Below are 25661 nucleotides of genomic sequence, written 5' to 3' on the forward strand. Positions count from 1 at the left end.
ATGAAAATTATAAATACACAAAAGTTTAGTTACACCTGAAATGAAAGACAGTGTATGAATGATCACCTCCTACATTAACTGTGATTTATGACTTCCCACAATGATTGAAAACAAGTTTCACAACATCAAGGTTTATATTTCAGTTGGGGTGAAATAATTTAACAGAAAGAATGTCTTTATCTTTCTTTTTTTTAAAGATTTTATTTATTTGTTTGACAGATCGAGAGAGCACAAGTGGGGGGAACAGCAGAGGGAGAGGGAGAAGCCAGCTTCCCACTGAGCAGGGAGCCCACTGAGCAGGGAGCCTGATGCGGGGCTCGAACCCAGAACCCTAGGATCACGACCTGAGCCAAAGGCAGATGCTTAACCATCTGAGCCACCCAGGAGCCCCTGTCTTTATCTCTCTATAGGAAAATACAAAAGAAAAAAAAAGACCTGTCAATTCTGAGACGCAGAGTGAAGCATGGTCAGTCTTTTCTGACCCTCTCAACTTCATTATTTAGGTGACCGAGGCTTTTATTTAGTTCACCAAGTGCTAAATTCAGCTTTCTAATAAGCGCTCAGAAGGCAATACCCAAAAAAGTACTTTTTAGGCCTAAGTGATTTGGTGTGTTAGTTTTTCTTTAGTTAAAAACTAATTCCCTTCAAGTGTGCTTAATGCCACAGAGCTGTTCACTTCAAAATGGCTAACACGGTTTTTATGTTATGTGTATTCTTACACAATTTTTAAAAAGGTTAAAATGGTAATTTTTATGTTATGTATATTTTACAATTTTAAAAACAAATTCCCTTTTTAAGGAAGACTCGTGTTTCTTTATATTTCTTGAAGAGGATGCTTTGTAAAAAAATTTCTTTTAAACAAAAAATATTCCTTTTTGGGTCACCTAAAATCATGTGTAAGTTCCACATTTTTAAATCATTTTTTTTTCAATTTTATTTGAGAGAGAGAGAGAGAGAGAGAGAGAGAGAGCAGGAATGGGGGAGGGGCAAAGGGAGAGAGAGAGAGAGAGAAGGGAGCAGGGAGCCCAGTGTGGGGGTTCGATCCCAGGACCCTGAGATCATGACCTGAGCCAAAGGCAGATGCTTAACGACTGAGCCACCCAGGCGCCCCTAGTACCACATTTTAGACACACTGGTTTGAGGGCACGTGGAGATACAGCTGAGACTGCTCTAGAAATGTACTGTCATTTTTATGGAGCCTGTCAGATACTGCAGTGTTTATGCTGGTGCCATGAAGTGGTGTTTACACACTACTTGAGGGAATTCAATTTAAAACAGATAAGTGCTATGTTTGAGGAAAATGAATATTTATTGAGTCTTACTGTGTTACAGACTATGGGAGACACTTTTTAAATATTATTTAACCCTCACTATAACCCTATGAAATATTTTTAATTTTCTAATTCTATTTAGGCGAAGAAGACAGCCTAAGAGAGGTTTGGTAATGGGTCATGTGGTTGCACAACCAGGTCCTGATAGAGTCAGCTTCAGGTTTCACCGACCCCAAGCTTTTCCTGTAACAACAAATTACCTAGCCAGGGGGCCAGAGGGAGTTACATCGAAACCAACCCCACAGTGTCCCTGACGTCCCACCTCCTCCTCCCCCCTCCTCTCAGAAAACTGCCAGAGTTACTCACTAGTGTTTGTTTCTGTTTTTGTTCTTGTTTTGTTTTGTTTTTAAACAGAAGAAAGAATCTGTGAAGAAAACACAAGATGAAGAACTAAAACAAATAGATGAGGAGAAAACCAAGCAGATTTATAAAAACTGGAAAGAAGATTCAGAGTGGCAGGCATCTCGTGAGTACCCAGAGGCCTCCACAACACCTTAGACCCTCCAGGCCAATTCCTTCTCTTAACAAATGATCGATCTAAGAAGCAGTTAAAATGGTTGTTGAGAGAATTATTGCTAAATTGTTACACAGAGGCTTACGAGTCACTTCTTGAATAGTAGAAAGGTTCTCCATTCATCTTTGTACCATCACAGTTGTGATATAGCTATTTGATGGAATGGTATATAGCTCTGAAAAAACATGTTTTGGAAGAGGGTTTAATGGCCTTGGGATATGTTTGTATCTTTTTTTCACGTGAAGAAAAATATTATAAAATAGTATGAAAAATATCCCTCTTTTAGGATAGTAAAAGAACTGGAAGGTTATTAACATGTTAATTTTTTTTGGAGGGATGGGATTTGAGATTTATTTGAGTTCTTGTTATTCCATACCTTTCTAAATTTTCAACAGTGAACTCACCTTAACTTTGTAATAGAAGAACCCAGGAATAACCACTTGGATATATCAGCATCCCTCCCATACCTATGACCTAACCCTGACTCCTTTTTGAGTTAGCACTGCCAGAGATAAAACCCCCTCAGGAAGAGGTCAGGGCAGGCTAAGGCAGAGCAGAGCATGCTCAGGGATGCTAGGGAGAAATGCAGGTTTGAGACACGGTGAGGGTTTCCAGCTGACTCAGAGGTTTACCAGCCAGGTCATCCCTTGAGGCCACTTGAGGGAGAGAACAGGAGAATGGGAGTGACAATGTTTGCAGGATGTGGAGAATCCTGTCTTCAGTTCCATTACAATGAACACCATTAACATGACAGTTCTGTGAAATGAATATATTTGCAAGATCCAGTCACTTCAGTGCAGTGAAATTCTAGTGTAATGGAATATTTTGGGCATCTCTTTGAAGTCAAACATAACAGGGCTTGACCAAGAGCACCTGAAGTGCAAACACACTCAATGAAAATTAGTCTTAGCATCCTGCATTAGAGCCCTTTACTACTGTGTTGCTAAAACAAAAACAAAACAAAACAATAAACCCTCTATTTTACAAAGCAACATTAAAAGGTGGCCTTGGGGTGCTTTTTATGTGTACCAGCACATTCCCTGATTGTGGTGAGAATCATTTTATTTTTTTGGTCTGGTAGGCCAGTTCATATTTGGTTCAGCTCTTTGGGGGCTCTGAGTGTGACGAGTCTCGCTGATCTCTCACCCTGTGCACAGCCATGAGCCACTGCGCTGAGGAGTTCCTGACAGCCTGAGCTTTACTAGTGATGTCCTGAGCTGAGCTGAGGGATGTAATATCACCTCTTCCTATTCAAAGGCTCCCAGCAGGGGCACCTGGGTGGCTCAGTTGGTTAAGCAACTGCCTTCGGTTCAGGTCATGATCCTGGAGTCCCGGGATCGAGTCCCACATCGGGCTCCCTGCTCAGCGGGGAGTCTCCTCCTCCCTCTGACCCTCTTCCCTCTCGTGCTCTCTAATTCACATTCTCTCTCTCTCAAATAAATAAATAAAATCTAAAAAAAAAAAAAAAAAATTTCTCAAAGGCTCCCAGCAAGTTGGAATTCGCACTCAGGCTGTGACTGATCACTTAGTCTTACCCAAATGCTGGAAATTCTCAAATATGTGGTTCTCCATTTCTGTCTCCTCCCTTCTTCCTCCTCCTTCTTCTCCCCCTTAAGAAGTCCTAGACCCCCCCTTAGAAAGACAGGAATTCTGCAGGGAATGCTGGGCAATTGTGAATGTGCAGGCCCGAATTATGTGAGTCCTAGGTGTTGATAGTGATTGTTATTATCAGCAGATGACAGAATCTCCTGAGAGACTGCTCTCTTCACCAGCTGATTCTTCTCACCATCTCTGTGGGCTGACCAGGGCCTTTCTCAAACCCCCTTGTTTTTCTAGTGCGAAAATCCAAAGCAGCTGATGAGAAGAGACGCTCTTTGGCTAAACAAGCGCGGGAAGACTACAAGAGGTTATCCCTAGCGGCTGAAAAAGGAAGAAGCGGTGAGGGACCACAAAGCCCCCCAGGTGTTCCACAGAAACCAAAAAGACCCCCCCTTCCACCCAAGCCTCATTTCCTAAACCTGGCGGGATACCCTCGAAAGCCTCTTAGGTAAGAAGCCACACAGATGGCTTTAAGTACAGCAGTTGAAACTGGCTAATTAAAGACAAATTGCATTATGGGCCATGGGGAGTGGAAGACCAGCTGGCTGCCTTGTGTAATTAAATTCAGCCTCACCTCTAAGCCTGTCTTCCCAAGATACCTGGTCTGGATTCATCCTCTTCTCATCTATAAAATACCCATAATTTGTTATAATTAAGATGCCCAATAACTTAGGATGCACATGGAGTTCAGTGCCTTCCTGCGCCACCAGCGCACCCCCACCCACACCTAGTGGCAGTAGGCGAGCCAGTGAGGGGAGAAGCAGAAACAATCGGGGTTTCATCAGGGCTCAGTATTGCTCTTAGTAGGAAACAATATGAAAGTAGGAACCCAAGGGCATGCTGACTTTCATGGCATCATAGAGTTATATTTTCATTGCTCAGGATTAAAGATTTGATGGTAATCCTCATTCTGGGTTACAGAGCCAAGTTCATATGTTGAGAATTTGAAACTGTTCCTTCTTTGAATGAATACTCTTTTGGTCATGATGGTGCCTTTGCTTCCTAGGCTATAGGAAATTAGGTAGAACAGTTTGTTTTGTAGAATCCCTGAAGAAAAATACAATGATATCATAGCAGAAACCCCCTTTCCCTTATGTTAGTTAACTGATTATAAAATTATTTTCTCCTGGATATTATGATTTTTTCATATTCTAATATATAGAAAGACATTATTTAAAATATACAAGAAGAATCAAATAGTGATTGAATGAAACAGAACTATCTAAAGCCTTGCCTTCTGAAATGAAAACCAAAAATATTTCTCTGTTACAAGTATGGAGAAATAAAAAGCAAACAAATCTCTCTTTGCTTGGAGTCAGTAGTGATCTTCCAGGCTTTTCCTAATGGGGGTTATGACCTCAGTGGAAACAGGAAGGTGGACCTTTTCCTTTACTATAATTATTTCTACTTAACTGAAAGGTTCCATTTTGGGATGTGGAGACCAGAACTAAAAGATCATGTTCTACAAAGTGACAGTTTGGGGAATGGTTTTTTTCTTAGGGACAAAAACCTAAGAAAAGTAATCAGAAACAGGTATCCTCGCAGTGTTGTGACCAGGTCACAACGGTGTGAGCTCCTGCCCAGAGTCCTCTTCAGTGCCCGAGCTGGTCTGTGCATTGGCCCCAGATCCCCAGCAGGGCTGTTTGTGTACCTGCCCCTGTTCTCCAGGCTCTTCCAAGGGTGTGACTATGACTTGTAATATGCCCTGGCCCACACTATTTTTAGTGCACAATGTATGTGATTGACAGCAGTGAAGGTGGCCTTTAATAAGGGCAATTCTTGTTTCGAGCTGTGCTAATTGAGCTCAGTTTTTCCAACTTAATACACTTGCATGAAATGCTTCTTGTGAGGCAGCCAGACTGGATGGTTTTGGGGCTGGGACAACAGTGTGTGACCAAGGTCAGCTAGGAGCCAGCCCAAGAAAAGACAGAGATGGCTGTCCTTAGAGTTTTTCTTTAACCTCCAAAGATTTCCCAAAGAAAAAGAACCTAATTTGAAAGCTAGTAAGAGCACTCATGTAATCTCATGTGTGTGCAGGATCTGATTCCCAAAAAAGTCAAATATTATAGACTATCTTCTCCAAAATGCTATGTATGTATGTATATGAATATGTACACCCGTATAGTACATCTGACATATATGTCACATGTAACTCGCGGGGCCATGTGTTACCATAAAATGCAGAAAGAGCTGTAAGTTAATTTACATGACAGGCATCCAGGTCGTTCATCCAAACTCGTCATTGTTTTTACCCTGAATTCTCAAAATTAGTGGGCTGTTGTATGAGACTTGGAAATATGTTTATGACATTGCAGTGTTACTTTTTGTAATGGAAATTGACTTACATCCCAGAACTTTAGTTCTGCAACTGAATATATTTCAAAATGATTCCGCCGCTTGTATCTTTTTCTTACCAATTTTCAAACACTCTTCTTTCTTTGACTTTATTTTTCTGAGACTGTCTTTAGCAGAACTAAACCTCTTCAAAGTGTGGGAGAGAAGAAAGCAAGTCAGGGAGGTTGGAAACAGAAAGAAGAGAAAGTTTCATACTGAAAATGTTGGGAAAGAAATTTATTTTGTTGCATTTCTTTTGTTTGCAAGAACATGCTCCCAAGGAAAATAGTGCTGGGGGTGTATTTCACTTTTTAATGTTTATTTTCTCAAATTTTAATTGGAAGTTAATGGAGCTTTTATTCATATAAAAATGAATTAAAATCTATTATTATTAATAGATTAACACAGCAGTAGCTCATACCCATGACTGGCCCTATAGGACTGGAAAGACAAGTGACAGATTTATGTTTCTTCCTATTTTGTTGACTAGCCCTTGAGGAGTTAGTTGTATAATGGCAGTAGTTAGGGGTCCAACTTCCCATTAGCTCAACCTATGTAATTAGATCTTCAAATATATATAATCCTGTCTCCCTTTATACATGATTTTTATATACAGGATATATATGATTTTTGACGGCATTGTTTTCAAGTGGAACTGTTTTCTAAATCACAGAAACCAGGGAGTAACCAGGACGGCATCCAACTCTGCCCAGGAGGACATCATTCGGTGGTTTAAAGAGGAGCAGCTACCACTGCGAGCAGGCTACCAGAGAACCTCAGACACCATAGCTCCCTGGTTCCATGGTGAGTACACAGGTGCCCTCGACAGAACCTCATCTGTCGACAGATGAAGCTGTGTTCATCTGTTAATCCACCAGGAGGGCAGAAAGAATAAAGGCTTCCTTTTATTTGTGCTGCCCAAGAAGAGTCTTTGACATTATTTTCACAAAGCAGTTTTTCAAAGGTTTCTTAGTGAGTTGCACGCTCATGCCGGATTTAGAAAACAGTGAGCAGTTGTGGTCTCAGCATGTACTGTGGGTTAACAAATGAAACACCACTGGGTGGGTGGGGAAAGCGGTGCCTCCTGTTCACCTACACTAGGGCACTTGATTGTGATCTCCTGCAAATGGCAATGCCTTTAATCCACCCTTCACAGCTGGGAGAGCCAGATACGCCCTTGGGTGTGGTGGGCTGGGCACTGGTTTAGCTGTCAAAAGGTCAGCTCTCCATTAGCAGCTGAGTGAGCAAATCGTCTTTCTCTGTAACAAGTTATCTGAGCCTCATTTTCCTCACCTATTAAGTGAAGGTGTTGAATTTCATGATCTTTAACCTGAAAATTCTGTTACTTTGATCTGTGTTTCCAGTAAGCAGTTGAAGCTGTCAGGTGAGTTTGTTAGAACCTGAGCAGATATTACCTAATAAACCATTTCTTAATTTGACCCTAGAAACTTGATTAATTCAAGCCCTCTGTCTAGCCAGCACACATTTCACTGTCCTCTCAGTTTCTTGGATTTCAGGAAAAGAAGTGGTTTCTTGCCTCAATTGGCTTCTTTAGGGTCTGTGGTTGAATTGGATTAATTGGCTCTATGTATAACAAAAGTGCTTTAAAATAAAAATAAGGTTCTTTCACAGAGCACACTTGTCCTAAAGAGTATCTTGGTTTGAATCATGTTGAAGGCTTCTTTTATTTTTTTTAAATTTTTAAGAGATTTTAATTATTTATATGAGAGAGCGAGCGAGCATGGGGTGGGTGCAGAGGGAGAAGCAGACTCCCTGCTGAGCAGGGAGCCCAATTCAAGGCTTGATGCAGGGCTCAATCCCAGGACCCTGGGATCATGACTGGAGCCCAAGGCAGATGCTTAACCAACTGAGCCACCCACGCACCCCGAAGTCTTCTCTCTTTTAATTAGTATCATGTCACACTCAAATATTCCACAAAAATAGGGTCCCAAACAAATAACATGGCAAACTTCTAAAAAGAAAAAAATTATTTGTAGTAGGCCCTCTGCTAAAGGGCTGCTTTCACAGTCAGATCATTATAGAACTGTCTAGCTTTCCTTGAAAATACGTGTTCTTCGGTGATTCAGGCTTTAGTAATTGTCCATTCTCTGAGGAGCTCCTCTATCTTCTTAGGACTAGGTCATAAGCCTACTTCCTTTCCATTCTGTTCAGAAGACACTGGAAGAAAGAGTGACATCAGTGTCAAAAGATGAATGTTTCATGTTGCCTTTTTTTTCTTTTTCCTTTTTAAGATAAGCACTGACAAAATCAGTACTTTATAGTTTCTGTGTCATTGGGCAGAAGATATTGTCATCCCTGATTACAAGGGTGGTAGTTCATTTTAATAACAGGAAATAAGAAGTTGAAAGTGTTGGTTAACGTTTAAAAATTCCTGGTACTTTAACAGGCAATTCCATTTGAAACAGTTGCTAAAAGCTAGGAAGATAAAGTTGGACTAAAAATCCAGCTGGAGCCTTGGTTAAAAAAATAAGTTCTTGAGTTTTACATATAATAATTTTTTAGTTGCTATTGTTATTTATTTATTTTCACTTATATAAATATCATAGTCATAAGCAAAATAAATGATACAATATAATGAAGTAATACACAGCCATGTACTCAATGTAAGTCATTTTCTTCTGTTTTAAGAAGACAAAATTTCACGTTTCTATGATAAAGAGAAGAAGGATCATATCTTATATTTTTGAAATATAATTGTTTATTGATCACGAGCCCTGTTTGGAATAATGGGATGGTAGCTCTTCTGTACTGGTTTGCCATCTTCCTTCTGTTATACACTCCATAAGTTGCCTTTCTTATATTACTGTTTTGGTCAGCTAATTTTTCCCCACAGAAGTTCACACTTTCACCCTTTTCATTAGCTTTAGACAGTATGGAAGTAGGTAGGAGAGGACAAGGGAAATGAAGACCACTGGATCTCTGGCTTGTGGAGCCGGGTGGAAGGTGGCATGCTATCAGCTGGGAGAAAGAATACAGGAGGATCCGGAGATTAAAAAAAGATTTAAAAAGAAGGGAGACAATGAATTTATTTTGGTTATGATGAGTTTGAAATGTCTTTGGGGCAGTCATGTGAAAATATCCATTTGGTAATTGGATTAACAGATCAGTGCTAGAGAGAATGGATTAGAGTCATCAGCACACAATGAAAAGCATGGGAGAGGATGACATTTTCCAGGAGTGCACTGAGGAGATGGTTAAGAGAAGACCCAGGACAAGACCCCAGGAAGCACTAACACTCAGTGGGATGGCAAAGAAGAGCAGAAACCCCACATCTTTGTCTCAGGTTTCCCTTCCCACTTGGGGTCATGATGAGGCCAATATCTGGCCATGGGTGCGAGTTCAATGGGCAGTAAAGTAGGGTATTGCCTCTGATCTCCTAGATGTAAGAGCTTGGAAATCCCAAGCGCAAGAGAGATCCAGAAATGCAGTACTGAACTCTACTTTGTGAGCATCTTTTGATGATCTCAAACACATCTAGAAAAACAGTCTCCCCACTTCTGCTCCTCTCTCAGCAAGCTTTTCACACAGAGGCCATGGGGTCTCAACTCTCACTGCACTTTTTGGTCCAGCTTGATCTGATTATTGCTCCAGCTCCATCTCAAACAACATTCCTCACAGAACACTGCCTTGATCACTGCTTTCCACCACACGTTGCCCTTCTGTCCCTGACACACCACACTCACCCCTTTCCTAGGGCCTTTGCAGTTCTTCCTAAAGATCCTTCCATGGCCAACGTCTTAAGGAGCTGGCTCACATGACTGGAGGCTTGATGGACCCCAAATCTGCTGGGCAGACTAGCAGGCTGGAGACTCAGGGAAGACTGGCAGCTCGAGTCCAAAGGCTGAACACTGGCAGAATCCCTTCTTGCTCAGGGAAGGTCAGTCTTCGTTCTTTTAAGGCCTTCAGCTGATTGGATGAGGCCTACCCACATTATGGAGGATTTTTCTCCCTTCCCTCATTTAAAAAATAATTTTTTTGATTAGGAAATGCTTTGAACAAACAGTACAAAGGAAACTGTAAGTAACACCAATGATGTAACAAATGTTGTATCTACTTTCTAGGATACAGTGAATGTTAGAAGCCATATTTACCTCATACCTGTTTTTCTGATTAAGAAATAAAGCCTGAAAGAATTAAGGCCCTCTCTTTTACTCCCTTATTGACTCTATTTACTTCTCTCCCAGGGGTGAACCACTCCTTTGAAGTTGTCCTTTTCATCCATATTTTTATACTCTCACTATATATATGTATGTGTGTGCATTTTTATAAAATATATTAAGATATATATAAAACATGCAATATTGTGTTTAACATTTACATGATATCATGTTACAGGCATTTTTCTGCAACTTCAGTTTTCTCCCAACATTACATTATCTAGATTTTTCTTTGTTTCTAAATGTAGACTGGCTCATTTGTCTTACCTGTTGTGCAGTATGTTATAATAAACATATTATATTCTGTTGGAGCTGTAATTTTTTGAGGGTCTAATATGTGCCAAGCATTACATTGAGCACTTTAAAGGAAGTAACTTTTATTCCCACTTTATAGAGGTAAGAACCTAGAAACTAAGATGTTCTTTTCAGGCTTCTACCATTAATGGCAATATTCAGAGCCAGATCTACTTAACTTCAAAGTCACAGCATATCTGAGCACTAATACAAGTGGGAACACCCATGTCATGCTTTTTATATAAGTTGGAAATTTAAATCAGTGAACAGTAATAACCACAGAGATTTGTTTCTCCAATACACGAATGAGTTCACTAAATCTCACAGTGGTGAAGTGAAAGTGTCAAGGAACTTTCATTCAGCATAAGTTTTGCCCCATCCCCACCTATGAGAATAAGAAAAAAGCACATTTTTGTCCAGACACTATTTTGCTCACTCCCAGGTAGAATTTCAAGAAGCAGATATGTAGCACGCAAATCTTTAATACAATGCCCCAAGGCCGCAAGGGTTTGGAGTAATAGAAATGGAATCTATTTACTTTGTGGTAGTGGTTACCTAACTGTATACATTTGTCAAAAATGATCATTTGCACACTTAAAATTGGTGAATTTTATTGTATATAAATTATATCTCAAGCTGATTTTTTTAAAAATGTGAAGTCGAAGAAGCACAGAGTTTTCTTAGCTCTTAGCATGGAAAGATAGTGCAGTTGACCCTTGAACAATGTGGGGGTTGGGGTGCCAACCCCTTGCACAGTTGAAAATCCACAAATAAATTTGGACTTCCCAGAAACTTAACTACGAACTGCCTACTGTTGACCAGAAGACTTACTGATAACATAAACAATTAACACATATTTTGTATGTTATATGTATTATGTACTGTAATCTTATAATAAAGTAGAGAAAAGAAAAATTAAGAAAATTATAAGAGAAAATGCATTTACAGTACTACATTTATCGAAAAAATCCACATATAAGTGAACCCATGCATTTCAAACCTGTGTTGTTTGAGGGTCAGCTATATACATAGTGTAGGCTTGGCACAAGACTCCAAGACCAGATCACCTAGGTTTGAGTTCTGTTCTACTCCTCTTTAAAAGGGGGTTAATAATATCTACACTGTAGAGTAGTTTTTGTTTTTTTGTTTTTTCTAAAGTATATCATCTAATATAGGTAACATACTTAGAACAGTGCCTGGCACATAGTGTTTCTGTTATTATGGCTAACCAAAACTGAACAGCTTAAGAGTAAATTCACCATTCCTGTTCTCTCTGCCTTTCTCTTCATTATAATCCGAATCTTGCCAAAAATATTGCCGTGACAGCATCATATACAAGGAATAAGCGGTACTTCAATAAAATAGATCTTAATTACTGCTAAAATGTCCTCCTATGCTATTTTGACAAGTATTTCTTTAGGGCCTGTCCTTAAAAATCCCAGAACCCAGGAGGTCAGCCCAGAAGGCAACAGGAATTTGGAAGCACAAGAGGACAGCTGCCAAAACAGGGATTAAAGTTGTTTGGAAAAGTGAAGCAGAACATTGCCAGTTGAGGTTGAGCGTGGGGTTGGGAGGGAAGGTTCAGCAAGATGGGAATGAGTCCTAGCCTTACTAAAATAATATCTTCTATTCTCTAGATTTAAAATCTTCTGAATACTGTAAGTCTGTTTGGTTTTGTTTCCTTAGGAAGGATTGTTTTCTTATCTCCTTCCCTCCTGTCATCCTGTCTGTCTGGACCCTGAAATACAGTCCTTGTTTTTTGTTTTAAGATTTTATTTATATTTTTACAGAGAGAGAGAGGGAACACAAACAGGGGGAGTGGGAGAGGGAGAAGCAGGCTTCCCGCTGAGCAAGGAGCCCCATGCGGGGCTTGATCCCGGGGCCCTGGGATCATGACCTGAGCCGAAGGCAGACGCTTAATGACTGAGCCACCCAGGCACCCCTACAGTCCTTGTTTTTATTCATTTTCTTCTTGCATCTGGTCACCACATTATAGCCGTCTTTAAGACGCACATTATGGTCTAGAATGTTGGTAAAGTTGGAGAATTAGTGTTGGAGAGCCCCTCCTGGCTAAATTTAACATCCTGCAAAGTCATTTTACTTATTCTGGTTCCTGATTGTGAGTATCCAAAGTGTGTAGATATATAATTAACTATACTCACTAACTTGCTTTTTTATACTTCTTCAAGCAGAGGGCCAACAGATAAATAAATCTGAAGTTTGAAAGTCTGTTCAGAAACACACAGACTCATTTATTCCTTCTCTCCGTTAGCATATCCCAACTCCTGCTAATAAGCGAGAGTGCTCAGGAGCTTAGAATTCAGCAGGGGCTGGGAGTAGGAAGCTGGGGGAAGCTAGCAATGAGTGTATAAACAAATTTCTGATTTAGGAATTTTCTAATTGCTTCTGTTAGAGAATTCGCATATTTGCTTTACGCATCAATAGCTGATCATTATGCCTCTGAAATGTAATGCACACTTCCTTATTCAAATATGGATATAATTAGCCTGCTGGTGAAATGTTTCCATCCTGATCTGTTTCTTGTGGATGTCATTTGCTGTCATGGTTTATAACTGAACTTGCCTCTCAATGCTTTAGTCCCAATATTTTATATTTTAAGCTACTTAAAAAGCAAATCCCTTTCACATCTGTGGGATTTCAGTTCAGTTCACACTGCAGCTATTTTGATTGCTTCCATTTTTGACACATACCTCCAAAGTTTCCTTCTGCGTGGAGAGCAAGTCCAATCCGTTTCTGTGGAGGTAGCTGCTCTCTGGGACTTCAGTTCCCTCGAGCGGAGCGTCCGGGTGGAGCCCCGTGTCCCATGTCCCACTCCTCGGGCATGTGCCCGCCCACAGCCCCCCCCCCCCCCCCCCCCCCCCCCCGCCCCGTGCAGTCCCTGAGGCTGAGTATGCACAATGGAGGGATCACACAGACAGAGCCTCACAGAGCCCGCCCAAGATTTCCTTCAGGCTAAAACCTTAATGAACCTGGGAACTGGCACTCATAAGTGATCATCTGTCTTTCAGCTATTTTGCTGAGGAGTAGTGAGTGCTTCCCTGTGGGGCCATCAGATTTCTGCCCTCCTCCCACACAGAGACTTTCAAGCTTCTGTCTTTCTGAAGCACATCCTGCCTCGTTCACATATATGATTCATACACTTTGTGGAGTGGGGTAGGCTGTGGCCAGCAGCAAGAATCTGCCATGTCTGTGTGTGGCAGGGAAGGACACCTGCAAGTGCATCCCCAGCCGTCACCGGCCCACCCTGGAGAGGGGCCAGCACAGCTTTAGCTCAGAGCCCTGGGGCTTCACCTGCAGTTTAGTGTGAAGCCTTCACCTACATTAACCATTAGAGCCCTTGGAATTATTCTCCATAGTTCTATCTGACTGCCTAGTATTGGATCATATTCCCAAAGTAACTGAAGAGGAAACGTAAAGAGGGTAAAGCTATGTACGTTCATTCAGTCCTGAAAAGAGCTAGCTTTTCTGCAGCACATACCATGCATTATTATGGGGTTTTTTTGGGAAGACCCTGACTTTTCTCATACTACCCAGTGTAGCAACTGGCTGCAAAAATGTTAGTATGTATTTCCATTAATGTTGGGAATAGTCCATTAACCCCAAAGGCCTTGCTTACTTGAGTTTTTTAAATGATGCCCTTGAGTCTTCCCCCTAATGCTGCCAGTCACTGTGTGTCATGGCCTGCGTGTGCCCGGGAGCCCCACGCTTGCCATTACTGATGCCCAGGGCTCCAGTCTTGTAGTTTTACACCATGTTCTTGGAGAGACCCAGAAGGACCTCGCAGACAAGGGAAGGGGGGGACTGGGTGGGTGAGGGGCAAAAGAACTCTCTTTTGAGAGCAGCTGCTTTGGGGGTCTGACTTCAGATTTTTTATGGAACGGGGGATTCTGGTATTTAGAGAAGTACTATTAATCTGTGCTTTTGTTGCCATAGTTTTCTTTGTCATCACATGGTCTGATTATAAAATTTGGACACTCTTTCTTTATGCTGGGAAATGAGGCAGTAGAATGTGGCCGTCAAAAGCACATCTCTGGGTCTGAAACAAATAATGCAAGGTATGTTAAGGAAAAAGAAAAAGAAGAAGATAGCAGGAGGGGAAGAATGAAGGGGAGTAAGTCGGAGGGGGAGACGAACCATGAGAGATGATGGACTCTGAAAAACAAACTGAGGGTTCTAGAGGGGAGGGGGGTGGGGGGATGGGTTAGCCTGGTGATGGGTATTAAAGAGGGCACGTTCTGCGTGGAGCACTGGGTGTTATGCACAAACAATGAATCATGGAACACTACATCCAAAACTAATGATGTAATGTATGGTGATTAACATAACAATAAAAAAATTTTAAAAAAATGCACATCTCTGGGGCCAAATCCCAGCCCCTACCAACCGGCTGTGCAGCCTTAGGCAAGTCACATGACTTCTGAACTTCTGTCGCTCATCTGTATACCGCAGACAATGATATTACCTACCTCACAGAATCGTTCAAAAGATTCATGAGTTAATATATGTGAAGTACTTAGAGCTGAGTGTGACACATAGGAAGCCCTAATTAATAAGTGTTAGCCATTATGGTAATGAAGAAAGAGCAAATGATGTAATTTTAATTCTTGAATTATTAAGGAAACATTATGAATAATATTTTGAGAGCTCTATTTTTCCTCATCCCACGGAACCTGAGACCTGAAGGGCTTGACATCACAGTGTATCTCCCTCTAGATAGAGGATCTAGCGAGGGTCTCAGAGCCTCTCTGAAAATACTTCCTTTAAATACTGACACGGTTAAAGAAAGCATAAAGTAGAAGGGAGCTAAAGTGGGAAAATATAGAGCCCTTGTCCAAGTTTAAGACCTCTGTACACTTTGCATTTGGCAGGGTTGCTACTTGGAAAGAAGTTCTTCTAAAACTCAGTGTTTTCTTTTATTCACCCCTTATCTAGGCACTTTGCAGTGTGGGACTTTGAGGTCACCTTAACAGCGGAGATGAGTTCCTTCATGGAAGTTATCTTAGTGCTGTTTCCTCCCTGCAGGGCATTCTGGGCAGCCCAAGAAGCAGAGAATATAGGACAGATGACAAAACAAGTAATGAGAGCTTCTTGGCAGAGCTCTGGAAGGGCAGCCCCCAGGTAGCTCTCAGCAGACCCGAGGTGTGGTCACGGGGAATGCTGAAGCCTGCTGTACTCTGGGGCTTTTCAGTCTCCGGCAACAGGAATCCTGAGCTTAGGGGAGGTGGCAGAGGTCACTGATGCATCGATTCTACATCCAGATGACTATACTTAAGTCATCACTGACAAATGCATCTTCTTTATGTTGCCTGGGTCAGGGGTGCCTGGGTGGCTCAGTCAGTTGAGCGTCCAACTCTTGATTTTGGCTCAGGTCATGATATCGGGGTCCTGGGATCAAGCCCTGCATCGGGCTCCACACTGAACTGGGAGTCTGCTTCGGGATTCTCTCCCCACCCCTCCCCCCACCGCCCTGCTCTATGTTGCCCAGGTAAGAAATGAACACCTCTTTGTGAAATAAATATTAATGGTTTATTTTCAGCCAATTTCAGGAAAATTTCATGAGCCCAGTGGGGGTTAAAAAACAAAATATTTGAGTGAGAGACAAGAGACCTGAAACCATCACCAACTAATCCTATAACCTTGGGCATATACCTGTTCTTCAATTTTCCCATCTGTATGGTGATGGTAATAATACCAGTTCTGTTTATGTTGAGTTGTTTCGGAATTAAATGAAATAGCAAATGGAGGCACGCTGAGCAATGCGAAATGCTAGCAAAGGGGTAGTATTCTGGTTGAGCCAGTGAAAGCCTGGACTCTGGGGTCAGACTGCCTGGGTTCAAGACCAGTGCTTCTCCTGGCCTGCCTAAGTGACCTGAAGCACATTATGAACTCTCTCTGATGCAGGTTTTGCTCATCTGAGATTTGAGAGTAGGACTGGTACCTGCTTGTCAGGCTGCTTTGAGGATTAAATGAAGTAAGGCGCTGTTTGAGGAGTGCCAGGCAAACATTAAGAACTCTATATGCTACTATTATTTGGTTACCTTTCATTTGGTTTTTAAACACATATTTTCCAGATTCTGGACGTAGGCCATACAGATGTACACATATAAACAAAGTTAGTAGTGCATCCCTTGTCCCTATACATAACAATGCTCAGACTAGAGGCAATGGCTGCATAGAAGTGTCCCAGAGAAGAAAGTTTCTGGACTGATTATAAGACAGAATTACTCGTTAGACCTTTTCTGGGCATCTTGTAAGTGGCAGGTGCCGAGAGTGTGAAAATAAGTAAGATGTGGTGTTTGCTCTCTATGAGATCACAAGGACGTGGGGCAGGGAGAGACAGAGTAAAATGTGCTGTGAGTACTCCGATGGAGCTGTGGATGGTACATGCCAGGATGGAGGGGGAGCTAGGGGAGACCCTGGATAGATGAGGGGAGTCTCAGGGGAAGTGGGAACAGGTGCTCGGCAGGTGCAGAGGAACCTTGACTTACTGCTCAGAAAGCTCCATGCTATTGAGTTGCATCTTGGAGAATGAGTAGGCATTTTCCAGAAGGAAGCTGTGGAGAAGGGCATCCCACTGACCTGCCCTCCTTCTGTCGGGTTGTTGCTGCCACTTGGATTTCCATTGAGGGCATGCTACAGGTTCTGAGTTATTTCAAGTGTCTTAGGGTCTATTCACCCTCTTTTGTGCAAAAAATAGTCCTTCTGGGCCTGTCATGGAGCTCTCCCTTCACTCCAGTGGGGTTTAAAGCTGTGCTGGCCAATATGGTAGCCACTCCACATATGTGGCTCTTTACACCAAAATTAATTAAAATTAAATAAAACTAAAGGTTGAGTCCCTCAGTAACACTAGCTACATTTCAGGTCCTCAATAGCCACATGTGGCTAATGGCCTCCACAAGGCCAGCCCAAGCATTTCCATTGCCACAGAAATTCTGTTGAATAGCACTGTCCTAGAGCGTGCCCTGGCATCATGCAGAGAAAGGAGTGGGACATTTCTTTGTGCTCCCTCACAACTCCTGCTGTTGTGAACCTCCAGGCTGGGTGGTCAGGCTCTCAGGGGTTGTAGCCAGCTCTGCCCCAGGCTCTTCAAGAGCCAGAAGCAGTCCAGTAAGACCTCGTGCAGTGACATCTGCTTCCTTCTGGACTGTAGTAGTTCTGGCACTCCCTGCCCAGATTCAGCTTAAAATAGAGCGGTGCTGGGGGAAGATCTGGCTCATTTCAAAAATTGATGAAGTAAAAGAAAGCTTTTTATTTACCCCTCATCACTAGCACAGAAATCCTCTTGTGAACTCACATAGGCTTATAATGTGTGAAGAGAGCTGGTCAGAGGGAGGTTGCCTGGAGGCGTCATTCCCTTTAGGGAGCTGGATGAGGGCCACTGCTTCAGAATTCTTAGAGTCATGCACCAGGGTAAGGAGATTGCCCAAGTTCACAGCGATTAATATCAGACACTGGATTTTGCCTTTGCAGTCAAGGACTCTCTTTGTAGGCAGACAAATCTCACTGCTTGGCAGCAATACATAGCCAGGCCTCCCTTCCTTCGATGGAATCATGACAAATTGTACATGGACAAGTATCATCAGATGAGCCAAAGGAGTGTGCTCCTCAGGAATGATAATCCTGTTGTTGTAAAGCAAAAAGAACAAAGCGTGGTCTCCACGGCACTTCACTTCTGAACCTTCAGAACCATTGTGTTCGAGTCTCCCTTATGACTTATGATTTGCCACAAAATCATTTTATTGGGTTCTGGTGTCTCTGGAGGTTACACAGTGCCAAGATCTGTGTGTAATGGGTAATAATTACAGTTTGAGAGGCTTTTGGGAAGTTTGATATACAGCTACTATCTGACCTGACTTTAGGAGGAATTTAACCTAACTTAACCCAGGTTCAGTTATAATTTTCCAGAGTAGCTTTCATTTTAGGAACCTAAATCCATCTGGATAACATGCTGATGTTATAAATTATAACATCTACCCCATCTGTTGAAGTAACTTGGAGTTTCAGAGCTAGGTTGTTGGTAAGTCTGGAAGGAGAGAGAAATCTTTTTTCCAGAATGCTGCTTCTCCTTCACTCACCTCTGAAGGGGAGTTTTCAGTGTCAGTGAAAAATATCCCTGGTTTCATAGACAATCAAATACAGAGCCTTGAAACTTCAGTTATTTTTAGTCCCTGGGTAGGCTGGTTACCTGTTGCCTTGTTTCAGATTATGGTTGTCATCTGTGATTTATCAATAGGATCAGGTGTGTTTGGAAAGGTAGAATAGACCAACAGAATCAGCAGTCCGTATCTGTTGGAGCTTAGATGGGCATCATTTGAGCACCTACAGTGGACAGTGCCGCAGCTGACCCAAGAGCCTTACGCACTGTCAGTGGTGCGTGCAGTTTCCATTGGCTCAGGTCTCATCAAGGAAAGGGCAGAAAGGTAACTGGAGGTGATGGAGATAATGCACAGGCATCGGTAACCTTGCTGGGCCTTGATGCAGTAGAGCTGGAGGCCCTAGAAGAGAGGCCATACTAATTCAGACCAGCCAAGAGAGGCTGGTCTGAATTAGTATGAATTCATGAGGCCTCTAAAGTATATATACATATAAAACTTCATTTAAATGGAGAGTTTTATTTTGAATATATGTGAAGACAAACATGTGAAAATATAAATATATGAGCATATGCATACCCACATACACATATGTGGATATTCTTTTATTCCTTTAAATGCCACTGAAGTATCATTTAGGAGTAACTACAGAAGAAAGAGATAAACCTGGGTCCCTCCTGGTTCTGTTACTAACTTGCTGACTCCTGGACCAGGCTCCTCAGCTCAGCACTACTGATATTGGGGCTGGATGATTCTTCGTAGTGTGAAGCTGTCCTATGCACTGTCGGATGTTTAGCAGCATCCCTGGCCCCTACGCAGTGGATACCTGTAGGATCCTCTGCCCCTGACAACCAAAAATGTCTCTCAGAGATTTCCAGACATTGTTCTGGTGGAGAACCGCTGTTTAAGACCATGTAGGAACACGCTCCAGGCCACAGAGTCCTCATCAGTAAACCGAGGAGGACGCCTTCCAGTCCCCTCCCAGCTCGAACACTTCCAGGACGCCTGTAAAGGGTCCTACCAGACTCAGAAGCCACCTAACACCTGTGATGTTATAACCGGGTGCACAGGTGGAAACGTATTCTGAATGTTAAACATGGACGCTCTCATTTATATTACCCATTGGCTGTTGTCACCTACCCCGCTTGCCCGGTGACCGAATGCCAGATGAGTGATACTGTACTGCATTCTGAAGAAGTCCAAAATGGACTGGAAGTTGCTCTTACTTTTTACTAAACTTTATCCACGCAGCTATATAACTGAAGACAGTTCTGGAAATGATTTGCCTGAAATACCTGCTCTTCTTTCCGCAGGGATTCTGACATTAAAGAGAGCAAATGAGCTTCTGAGCACGTGCGTGCCAGGCAGTTTTCTGATCCGTGTCAGTGAAAGGATCAAAGGCTATGCCCTGTCCTATCTGTCTGAGGATGGCTGTAAGCATTTCCTCATAGATGCCTCTACGGATTCCTACAGCTTCCTGGGCGTGGACCGGCTGCAGCACGCCACCCTGGCGGCGCTGGTGGACTATCACAAGGTGAACCAGTGTCCAGGCTGAATTTGCTCTGTGAATGGTTGTCTTGCGGCAGCTCTAGCAATGAAAGGCAATTACAAGAAGAAAGATTGAGATGAGTAACGGAGGGATTAGTCTTTGATAATTCTTCCGGATAATCAGGATTCTTAATTGCATTTCCTTTATCATTGAACCTAGTTCCTCCTCAGATACTCAGGGAGAAGGCACTGGGGCAGAGAATGGAGGAGATGCTCAAAGTCCGTGCACACACTGATCGCATCTGAGACCACTCTTAGTGAGAACTCAAGCTCAGGAGGGAAAAAGAGTACATGGCAATTTGCAGATGAGAAAATCTCTTTTAAGATTGCCGTAAACCAATAAAGCTTCATGTAAATCAAGGGCAAACAAGAAGTTATGTACTCTGAGGAGGCAGGGAAGGGCATGACATTCTTATTTCTACTGTCTTAACAACCTGCCCACCCACAGCCCAGCCTGATCTCTGCCTTCTGATTCACAGGAGGAACCCATAACTTCCCTGGGAAAAGAGCTCCTTCTCTACCCCTGCGGTCAGCAGGACGGGCCGCCCGACTACCTGGAGCTCTTTGAGTGACAGCCTCCATCGTGTCATCCTGCCCCCTCCAGCTGGGCTTTCCTCTGGGTAAACGCTGCTGAAATAGGCCTTTGTGTGAGAAGCCAAAGTTAGCCTGCAGCAGAGCCAGCCAACACTGATCAACAGGCAAGTGTCCTTGGAGCCCCGTGGAAATCTCTCTTCTGCACAAATGCTGGAGTTTAACGTTAAGAGAAAATTACCTCTGCATCCTATTCACTCCAAAAGTAAAGGGAGATGATCCCCAATTTCAGCAACTACATGAAGGATACAACCGTAATGATGGATATAAAATGAACAAAGAAATTGAAGCCTTTTAGGAATTAAGGCGTACTTCAAAAACCAGTAGCTCCTGTGAACTATTTTATGACCTCTACACTCCCTCTTTGCATTATTTCACATCTCAGGATTGTGTTTATGTTAAGTTCCATGTTGGCTTTGGGGAACTGGCGGAAAAGGCTTCACTGGTGGTTGAACCAACGCTGCAGACACACTTCATTTATTATGTATGTTGGAGCCAGGATGTAAGGAAGAGACATAGAAAAACAAAACTTGGGAATGTAAACTGAATGAGGAGTTAAAACTGAGGAGGAGAGGCTTACCACGTCAAGAAATACTGCAGACGGTAGGGGAGTGAGCGAAGAGCTGTGAGCGTTTCCTCGTCCTGGAGGACAGCACAGGGCTCGCCCTGTGACCCTGGCTCCGTCGGAGAGCACACCACGGAGGGTGAAGCACACGCACTCGTGAGGCGCTGACAGACCAGTGCAGAGAGTGAGCCGTTGCAGTACTACTTGTTCTGGGTTGGATGGTGTCCCCAGGAAGACAGGTTGAAGTCCTAAACCCTGGTACCTGTGAATGTGACCTTAGTTGGGAATAGGGTCTTTGCCGATGTGATCAAGTGAAGATGAGTTGCTACTGGATTCAGGTGGACACTCCATCCGAGGACAGGCATCCTTATAAGGAGAGAGAGCTTGGGAAACAGAGACCCGCAGAGGTGAGGCGGCCATGCGACCAGAGAGGTGATGCGGCTGTAGGCCAGGGAATGCCAAGGAGTGCTGGCCACCCCCACAAGCCAGGATCCTCCCCGGAGCCTTCGAGGGGAATGTGGCCTTGCTGACACCTTGGTTTCAGACTTTGAGCCTCCAGATCTCTAAAAGAATAAATTTCTGTTGTCTTAAGCCACCGAGTTTATGGTCATTTGTTACAGCCGCCCTCACAAACTCACACAGAAGTTCTTGTCATGACAGAACCTGATGGGTGTTGTGTGCCATTTGTGGCTACACAGCCCACCCTCCTGATATGGAAGGAAGAGGGGAGAGTAAGCTCCCCCCTGGCTCTGTTCCATTCTGGGATGCAGGTTTGCTCAGTCAGGAGTCTTATGCCCCACTGCATCCGCACCCCCACCCGCAAGCAACTCTCGGGCTGGCCCAGCGAGGGGGACGCCTCTGGGCAGTGACCAAGGGTGCTCTGGGCCAGAGAGTCATCCTCTGGGAAGATGGAGGCTGGCTTGTACTCCAGTCCTACTCTCTGCCTCAGCATTTTTTCAAAGGAGCAGCCGTTGTGGCAGTTTATTCATGAGGTTGTTGATTGTGTAACACACTCACAGACAGTGTAAAATGTAACCAGAGAAGAGGGTGGGGTACGTGTGTGTATGTGTGAGTGCATATGGGTGCATGTGTGTGCTCTCATGAGAAAGTTTTTAAACACAGATCATTGTGAAGTGTTACCTGAAATGTCCCATGTGTTTCTAGTCTGAACGACAACTGTCAATGAGACGTTTGTCCAAGAGGACCTGTCTTTAGCTGTCATTTCTAACTGTGGTTCAACAGCCATGACATTTTAGAATTGCAAAGACCACACAGGACCCATATCTTCCCACCATTAGCTCTCTGAACTTCAGTTTTCACTTCTAATAAAAAAAGGTATTTTTTTAGTTGAGGTGTACTTGACATTTAACATTAAACTAGTTTCAGGTGTACAACATAACGATTTGACATGTGAAATGTCTGTGAAATGATCACCACTGTAAGTCTGTCATCCATCACCTTAAAAGGTACAAATTTTTTCTTCTGATAACTTCTAAGATCTACTAAGTTGCTAAGAGCAACTTTTAAATATGCACTCTAGCATTATCCACTGTAGTCACCATGCTGTACATCCCCATGACTTATTTTATAACTGGAAGTCTGTACCTCTTGACCCACTTCACCCACTTTGCCCACCGCCCCAACCCTCCTTCCCTCCGGCAACCACCAATCTGTTCTCTATATCTAGGAGTTTGGCTTGTTTGTTGTTTAGATTGCACATATAAGTGAAACCATAGGGTATTTGTCTCTCTCTGACTTATTTCACTTTGCATAACACCATCAAGGTCCATCCGTGTTGCAAATGGCAAGATCTCATTCTTTTTTATGGCCGAGTAATATTCCATTGTGTGTGTGTGTGTGTGTGTGTGTGTGTGTGTGTGTGTGTGTGTGTGTATCCATCTCTTTATATCCATTCATCTGTTGATGGACACCAAGGTTGCTTCCATTATCTTGGCTACTGTAAATAATGGCTGCAGTGAACCTAGGCGTGCATGTATCTTTTCGAATTGGTATTTCTGTTTTCTTTGGATAAATACCCAGAAGTAGAACTGCTGGGTCATATGGTAGTTCTATTTTAATTAAAAGAAGGTGCTTTTACTAGCTGATTTTTATTAATTTCATCCAGTTCTGAAATCTTATGGTTCTGTAATGAATAGAAAAGTATCCTGTAGTCACTAATCGTTATGAAGACATATGATTTCAGCATCACCCTCTGTCTAAAATTATTTTGGAGGAAACAAGTACAGTCATATCCAGATATAATGACACTTAGTAACATCCTACTGTGGGATGACTTAGTAAACGGGAAATGACCTGAATTAACCTAATAGTACAAGGGGAAGCAGGTCTGAGTTCTGTAAGTTTTATCCTGTTGGTTATTATTCAGAGAAATAAACTGTCCATTGTTTGATGATATGATGGCCAGCAGTGCTACTTGAAATTCTTAGGGAGGGAGAATGATACAGAATTCAGAAAATGATTAAAACCAAATGGGGTTGGGGCGCCTGGGTGGCTCAGTTGGCTAAGCATCTGCCTTCGGTTCAGGTCATGATCCCAGGGTCCTGGGATCGAGCGCTGCATCGGGCTCCCTGCTCAGCGGCGAGCTTGCTTCTCCCTCTCCCACTCCCCCTGCTTGTGTTCCCTCTCTCGCTGTCTCTCTTTGTCAAATAAATAAAGAACTTAAAAAAAATAAAATAAACCAAATAGGGTCGAGGAAGCCTGAATTCTCATCCTAGCTCAGCTATTAGATACGGTCTCCCTATGTCTGACCCTAGTTGTGGCCTAAGGCGAGGCCATCCAAACCCTCTTAGGTTGCCTCAGCAAGCCCAGCCCCTGGCCTGCCTACGGTTTCTTGGTCTAGGGTGTTCCCCTCCTGTTACTGTCCAGGTTCCAGGCCCAAGCACTCCAACCTGCCTTCCTCTTTGGGACTGTGTGCAAATGCCTCTCACTGCCCACGTTGATTCTTTTCTTTCTCAACTCCCTCAAAAGATTCTAGAATCTCCTCTTACAGTCATCCCAGACTCTCTGGCTGCCACCCCCCCTCCTGCCAGACCCTCACAATCATTAACCCCCAACCAGGTCACCCATAAGGACCCTGGTTCTGGTCTCCTACTCTACCCCTCTTTTGGAGGATGCACATAGAAGTTACTTTGTTCCTCAGTGTGACCAGCAGAGCTAAGCAACGCCAAGAAGTGTTAGTGGGCCCAAAACTTCTGCCAAGAAAAGGAAAAACACAGGGAGAGTTAAGAAGAAAAAGGATCAAGAAAAAGGAGAAAAAGTGAAAATGGGGTATGGACAGGTCACTTAAAATATCTTAGGGGCATTTCTACCAAAATTGCCTATCTGAGCCACACTTTGGAATTAACCGTCCTTTTAAGTATAAACTAATGGCATGTGCTCATGTGGCACAAAATATGCTTTTAGATTAAAGGAAAGAATTCGTGGCCAAAAGTTCTGCAGTGGCCACTTCCTGCAGAGGCCTGGAGTTCAGCACGTGTGACGGGCCTCACACGCAGAATCCTCGGGACGCCTGCCATTTGACACACAGGAGACACAAAGATGACTTACAGGGGTGTGTGGATGTGTCTCCACGGGGCCTCTGGGCTTCCCTTCTTGCCAAGAACATGGTAAATACATTCAGACTGCATCCCATTGGTCTTTCTTTCAGAAGGCAAGTTTCTACAGTTACATCTTTTAAAGAAGACATCTGTTCGACTTGCACGTCCCCTTCCTCAGGAGTGGCCGCAAATCTTACTTGCACGTCTCTCCTCTGCTCTCCATTTTTTGTAATCTCCTCCTCATAGTTTTCCTCTCTCCCTGCTTTCCTGCTGTATTTCCGAGAGCTTCTCATCTCCTTCCCTTCCGCAACACAGACTCGCACACAGACACGCAGCGTGAATTCTGCTCTCACTGCATCCACTGTGGACGTGGGCGTTCTATTTCCAGTGTACTTGCTATGCTTCCTTCTGGCCTCCGCCGGATCCTCACGCTTCCTACTGCTGCCCCAGATTGAAAATGCTCAGGAGCCTTACAGGGCAAAACTGCTCTTTCTACTGTGTGATAACACATTGGTCGTGAGTGAGCTCAGTGCAGTAGAAAGTCTAGCAGGTTTGGGTTTGGATCCTGGCTACATCACTAACCAGCAGTGTGGGCTTTTTTTTTTTTTTTTTTTTAAGATTTATTTATTCATTTGAGAGAGAGAGAGAGGGAGCACCAGTCAGAGGGAGAGGGAGAAGCCGACACCCCGATGAACAGGGTTTCCCGAGGCGGGGCTCGATCCCAAGACCCTGGGATCGTGACCTGAGCCAAAGGCAGACGTTTAACCGACTGAGCCACTCAGGTGCCCCCTAGCTGTGTGGAATCTTAAAAGAAAAACAATAGTAAGCCTGTCTGAGCTTCAGCTCTCAAACAGGAGTGACTCAAGTCACCCACTGGATTCTGAGGCTTAGAAAAGAAGTATGTAAAGTCTCTTGGGTCCAACAAAGCCGGGATTCATGCACTCCATGCTCCTCTGTTATGAACTCAGCTTATATAACCCATGGGCTGTGTATACCAATGGCCCATTTGCTACAGTTTCTGGGATGAATTTTCAGG

At 43.3% G+C, this 25661-nt stretch overlaps 1 protein-coding gene across 8 annotated transcripts in view; it reads left to right on the plus strand.

Moving 5' to 3' along the window:
* The window catches only part of SH2D4A (SH2 domain containing 4A), a 60714-nt gene extending 39065 nt beyond the window's left edge, over positions 1-21649 (plus strand). For 6 of the 8 annotated variants that reach the window (XM_027600600.2, XM_027600603.2, XM_027600606.2 and 3 more), the window contains 5 exons: positions 1686-1797; positions 3682-3892; positions 6452-6582; positions 19678-19898; positions 20392-21649. In XM_027600600.2, coding sequence (XP_027456401.1) covers positions 1686-1797; positions 3682-3892; positions 6452-6582; positions 19678-19898; positions 20392-20484 — 768 coding nt within the window. In that variant the 3' untranslated portion in view covers positions 20485-21649. Of the gene's footprint in view, positions 1-1685; positions 1798-3681; positions 3893-6451; positions 6583-9493; positions 9822-19677; positions 19899-20391 lie in introns of those variants that run through there. The other 2 variants (XM_027600607.2, XM_027600608.2) reach the window with 2 other exon arrangements.
* The last annotated feature ends 4012 nt before the right edge of the window (positions 21650-25661 follow it).

Source organism: Zalophus californianus, chromosome 2, assembly GCF_009762305.2.
Source record: "Zalophus californianus isolate mZalCal1 chromosome 2, mZalCal1.pri.v2, whole genome shotgun sequence".
NCBI lineage: Eukaryota > Metazoa > Chordata > Mammalia > Carnivora > Otariidae > Zalophus > Zalophus californianus.